Consider the following 6248-nt stretch of genomic DNA (forward strand, 5'->3'; position numbering starts at 1 on the left):
ATTCTAAGTGGGAAATATGAAAGAACAAGAAAGCTGAAAAGGATTTTGAAGTATGTAGATTTTAGATGAGAGGCACCAGCAAAGCTGCAAATCATTTTCAGTGAAGAACCAGGTAGGTTGATGGTATTAGGCCTCTAATAAATAGTCTCTGTGTTCTCTTTGTCAAGATCACCCTCATCCAAGACTGTAAAGATCCTCTTGAATTAATGGAAGCAGAAATGATCGAAGAAGAACTTGATGTCCAAGATGAGGTATGATCATTATTTTTGTTCAAAGAAAAGAATTTGAATTTAACAGAATAATACTTGTAGTATTAAAAATATTTGATAAAAACTATCCAGGGAAAATAATTTTAAGAAAATACCAAGAGGGTAAAATGGGAAACAAGGATTCTCCATTGAAGACATTAAGTACCAGGGGATGGGGAGGTGCCTTTTGCCCCAAGCCTACAGATGTGATCAGCAACTGGAAGCAGCCAACACATTTGTCTTGATTTTATACCTAAACTTCTGCACACTTTCTCTTTCAGAGATCTAAGGCCAATGGGATAGGAGAAAGGTGAATGGAGGGAATTTTTAAACCAGGAGTGTCATAAGCCTCAGAAATATTGAGTTGGCCAAAAAGTTAGTTCGAGTTTGCCAGCTCTTAGGGACAAAACCAAAAGAACTTTTTGGCCAACTTAATTGTATGTGAAGAGTAGGAACCCCTTCCTCTGACTGATGATGGCTTTAGAAAGAGACTGATTCAAGTTGAAAGATGTTTCAAAATCAAGTAGCCCCACATCCTCAGCTATGCAGACATCCTTCCTACCCCATCTCTAAGGATGTTCTCTCAGCTTTTGTGTGAATGTTTCTAGACGTTGGCAGCTAGTAGCTTTTTAAGGGGATTTGCTACACAGCTGGAAGTCCCCAGGTGTCAGCTGTGCTTGCAAACTAGATTCACCCTTTCTCTAAGAATCATCCAGTGGACTGAGATCATTCTGGTTGCCTTCTCTGAACAGTCTTTATTTGAGAGCAGCTTTCATGTTTACAGCAGACTCTACCCTGGGTGAGACTCCTTCTGTTCTCTTTACTGTTCCTTACAGATAAGAAATTTGTTAGTTCTTCTCTGAACAAGAAGGGGATACAAAATCCCAGACAGGGTCAACTATGATGTCCTTTGGTCTTATCAAGATATTTACATTACTGTGACTTAAGAATGGGTTTATTTTCATAACAGCTACATCAAATTTTTTGCTTCTATTGAGCAGGGGTCCACTAAAGACTTGAGCATTTTCACATGAACTGTGGTCTAGGTGGGCGCCCCATTTACAGTTATAGAATTGGTTTTGACCTTAATGCAGAACTACGTATTTTCTGCTAGATTACAGGCAGAGAAGATTTTTAGGGAAGAAATCACTAAGTAGAGTGAAAATCAGGGGTTCTGCATTTTAGCCCATCAGCCTAATGAGCCCAGGAATGTCATTATGAAGTTGTGAAGTCCTTCCGGCTTACTAGTTTATGATTAAGGCTATAGGAACAACTTAGTTGAATGAAAACTCATATATCACAATTGGAACTTAAGAAGTTGCCATGATATAGAAGTATTTTTGATGCCACATAAAAGCATCATTCAGGTAGGGCTCCTGTAGATAAGGAAACTGTAAAGCAGAGTGGTTTTAAGAGGTTGAACTTTAGACCAACAGACTTGAGTGCTGGCCCTGATTCTGCAGCTTACCATCTGAGTAGCCTGGGACAATTTACTTATCCTGACTTCATTTTAGTTTCTTCATGTAAAATAGAAATAATACGTTACAGAGTTGTGACCATTAATGGGTACATGTAAAGGAATAAAACAGTCTTGTACATAGTAAGTGCTCAAGAAATAGTAATGATTGCTTTTAAACTATATCCAATTAGCGTATGATGAGGTACAAAATTTAGTTTTTACCCTACTTTTATTGTGGTGCTATACGCCTGAGTAAATGTAAGCAACCAACACTACAAAGACATATTTGCAAAAAAGATAAGGTAGACTTAAGGAGAATTCTGTTATATCAACACTGTTTTCCCCTTGCTTCCACAGGCTATGCGAAGACTTGCTTCCTGAAATTGAGCTCAGGAGGTCACTCTAAGCAAAGACTGACTGCATGGCAGAATTTCCCCACCATGTAATTCTATGCAAATATTTTCTGCATTGACTATTTTCTTTGAACTTGAAACACTCATTCTTTTTCCAGTAGACTTTAAAAAATCTTTTTTTTAACCTCTTAACCACTGAAAGAGAAGCACAAAGATTGTTTCTAGGCTTTATTTATAAAATGAATAGCTTACTTCTAAAATGTGCAACATGGTCAAGAGGGTTTAGCAGTTTGCAGGATCTGAGGGAACCATGCTGCTGCTCCTACAACAGATTTACTAGGAGTGTTCATGTGGGTACATGTGTACTTCTGTGCAGCTGGGGTAAGGGTCACCCAACAGTCTCTGTGGGCAGGGTGAGTCAGGAACGATTATCCTGTAAATCTATTTCTGATTGGCCTTGGTACCTATGAGCTGCTCTGATCACAGTGTAAGGTCACAGTGAGTAAAGGCTGAAATAGAATTATTAATGTACTTATCAGTAAAGGTCTTTAGAAATCCCTTTTGGCAAATGCATCCAAAAAGTTTTAAAAATACTTTGGTTAATGAAGTATTACTATATGTGACCAGATATGTAACTAGAATAAAGGAAATGTTCACTTAAAAGCTATAGAATTGACTCAGGTAAGTGAAGTGATAAGATTATTGTGGTTTATTGATATCATTTTTTGATATAATAAGCAAAGCTCACAAATAAGATCCAGTAAAAATATATGATACACTATCTTTAGTTGAAAAACGCAGTTTTAATTTACCTTAGTTTATAGAAATGAGCATTGTGTAGAGTATATTTAAGTATGGTCTAGTTAAAATCTAACAGAAAAACTGTGTTATTTTGAACAAAAATCAATTTTAATATGTCCATAAGACTGTAGTGACTAAAACAAGTTTATATTTTTTGTTAAAATGTTAGAAAGTATGTGAAGTGATCTTTAACTAAATTCTAAACACCTTTCAAAAAATCTAAAAAGTGAACTGCTTATGTGTATATATATGTGCATATTGATTAAGGCAAAGCATTCTAAATGAGCTCAGTATCAAAGAAAAAAGTTGGTTTGGAATATACACATTGAAAATATATGTTTTTAAAAATCCATATGTTCAGCCAAAAAATATTTTTCACTTAATCTTTTCTGAGGGCCAACAATTTTCTAGGCATTGTGTATAATATATTGGCTTTGGTCCTGTGGACTGGTTGCATGCATTTTACACTGGACTGAATGAAGTTGTACTTCATTTCTAGAAAAAAATACTCAGGTTTTTAACTGAGATAATGTCTTGACTGAGAATGGTATTGTACCTCTGGCACAGATGTGTGGAGTTCCTAAAGGCGTTTGGCTATCCAATGGCAGCATATCTTATCTCTGGTTTTCTTCTTAAATATAACCAGAAATAAGGTCTCTTATCTACTTCTGAAGAAATGTCATTAGTGATCAGATCAAATTGGCTGACTAAAAAGCATCCTTCTCTTCCTTCTACCCCCACTACATATTAGAATTTCAGTGAGTTATAGTGGCCTGTGATGTTACAATAGTCTTTGATGCTCATGAGTTTTACTGTCTTTAATTGATAGGGAACAGATTTCTCACCTAGTTGGGTACAACATAACCAGGATTGTAATGTTATCTCATTTTTACAGTAATACTTTTCTATAATGGCAACAAGTCATAGCTCTAAAGACTGAATGTAATAGTCTTGCAGAAAATGGATGAATACCTCTGTTCAATAGAGGAAATATGCACTGCTCTCTCTTTTTTTTTTTTAGTCAAAGGAAATACCAAAGTTATATTTTAAAGGCTAGAGTTTTGTAAGATCTTGGGTCCATTTGTGGCTATATAAGACCACAGTCTATTTGACTTATTTCCCAAGCACACTCTGGTAATTTCGTCTCTTTATGCATCTTGTGAATAGTAAACATAATTTTAATTCTATATTTTCAGTAGAAATTTTACTTGAAATTGAAGCTTTTGTTATGTTTTTAACCTATAGGATAAGATTCTACTATTGTATATGAATTTCAACAAGTGAAAAAGTCAAATCATGTACATATGGAAATATTTGCACATGTTTTTTATGAAAAATAATGTTACCTTTTAAACTACTCTGATGTGTCCCTTCTGAACAAAACTATTAAATATAATAAAAATGCTAAATTTTAAGTATGCCCATACTTTTTTTTAATTGGGATATAGTTGATTTACAATATTATATTAGTTTCAGGTATATCATATACTAGTTCAAAATTTTTATAGAATATACTCCATTTAAAGTTATTATAAAATATTGGCTATATTTCCTGTGCTGTGCAATATATCCTTGCAGCTTATATATTTTATACCTAGTAGTTTTTACCTCAGAAGTCCCCACCGCTATCTTGCCTACCTTTCTACTCTCCCCACTGGTAACCCCTAATTTTTTTGTCTTTATCCGTGAGTCTGCTTCTGTTTCATTATATTCATTTGTTTGCTTTATTTTTTAGATTCCACATCTCAGTGGTAACATGCAATTTTTGTCTTTGACTTTATTTCACTAAGCACAATACCTAACAGGTCTATCCATGTTGCTCCAGTGGCATTTTTTCATTCTTTTTTTTTACAGCTGAATAGTATTCCATTATACACAAACACACACACACACACACACACACACACACACACATCATGTCTTCTTTATCTATTCTTGGACACTTAGGTTGCTTCTACATATTGGCTATTACAAATAATGCTCCTGTGAACGCTGAGATGCATGTTCTTTTCGAATCAGTATTTTCATTTTCTTAAGATAAATACCCAGCAGTGGAATTTCTGGGTCATATAGTAGTTCTAATTTTAATTTTTTGAGGAGCCTCCATAATGCTTTCTACAGTGGCTACACTTCTCTACATTCCAATCAGCAGTGTAAAAATGTTCTCTTTTTTCCACATCCTCACCAACATTTGTTATTTGTGGTCTTTTTCATGATAATCATTCTGACAAGTATGAGGTGATATCTCACTGTAGTTTTGATTTGCATTTCTCTGATGATTAACAATGCTGAGCATCTTTCCATGTGCCTATTGATCATCTGCATGTTTTCGTTAGCCAAAATGTCTATTTGGGTCTTCTGCACATTTTTTTAAAAAATATTTACCTTTGAGACCCCAGTTTCTTTCCTTTCTCTCTCTTCCTTCCTTCCTTCCCTCCTTTGTTTTTGGCTGCAATGGGTCTTTATTGCTGTGCATGGGCTTTTTCTGGTTGCGACGAGTGGGGCTACTCTTTAGCTTTGGTGCATAGACTTCTCACTGTGGTGGCTTCTCTTGTTGCAGAGCACAGGCTCTAAGGCATGTGGGCTTCAGTAATTGTGATGAGTGGGCTCAGTAGCTGTGGCCCATGGGCTTAGTTGCCCCACAGCATGTGGGATCTTCCTGGACCAGGGATCAAACCCATGTCCCCTGCAACTGCAGACAGATTCATAACCTCTGGACCACCAGAGAAACCCTTCTGCCCATTTTTTTTTTGATTGGGTTGCTTGTTTTTTTGATATTGAGTTGTATGAACTGTCTATATATTTTTAATAATAATTCCTGTTGATCATAGAATTTGCAAGTATATTTTGTCAATGGTTTCTTGTGCTGTGCAGTGTGCCAGTATTCTTATCAGTCATCATTTTGATGTATTCTTCATAGCTCTACTTCCATTTGTTTTGTGTGTAATTTCTTTTTGTAACAGACTTATTGATGCAATAAACAATGTCACATAAATATCACAGTTCAATCTTATAATTCTTACCCAAATACTTCCAGCTTGCTCTGTGCAATGATTTTCATTATTTCAAGCAAACTTTTCTTTCTGGTACAAATACACATCAAAATGATGCAAAGCCTAGTGTACTGCATGAATTTTCACAAAATAAGCACACCAGTGCAGCCAGCACCCAGATCAAGGAGCAGGAAATAGCCAGCTCCCCAGATGCCCTCTCATGCTCTTTCCCCATAATTGCCTCAATGGATAATTACTGTCCTGACTTCTAACACTTGTTCTTTGAATTTCATATAAATGGAATCAAAATAGAAAGATATCTATCAAAATCATAAGATTGTTTCCCTTTCTCTTTTGTGTCTGTCTTCTTGCACTCAGTATTACAAATATAAGA

The 6248-nt window shown here is 35.5% G+C and overlaps 1 protein-coding gene across 3 annotated transcripts in view; it reads left to right on the forward strand.

Annotated features, from left to right (window-relative positions):
* SLC26A4 (solute carrier family 26 member 4) overlaps window positions 1-5856 on the forward strand; it is a 71656-nt gene extending 65800 nt beyond the window's left edge. For 2 of the 3 annotated variants that reach the window (XM_081535981.1, XM_081535982.1), the window contains 2 exons: window positions 168-251; window positions 2065-5856. In XM_081535981.1, coding sequence (XP_081392107.1) covers window positions 168-251; window positions 2065-2088 — 108 coding nt within the window. In that variant the 3' untranslated portion in view covers window positions 2089-5856. The remainder of the gene's footprint in view (window positions 1-167; window positions 252-2064) is intronic. The other variant, XR_014067274.1, reaches the window with a different exon arrangement.
* The last annotated feature ends 392 nt before the right edge of the window (window positions 5857-6248 follow it).

Source organism: Giraffa tippelskirchi, chromosome 10, assembly GCF_054371585.1.
Source record: "Giraffa tippelskirchi isolate mGirTip1 chromosome 10, T2T-mGirTip1v1.2.pri, whole genome shotgun sequence".
Taxonomy (NCBI): Eukaryota; Metazoa; Chordata; class Mammalia; order Artiodactyla; family Giraffidae; genus Giraffa; species Giraffa tippelskirchi.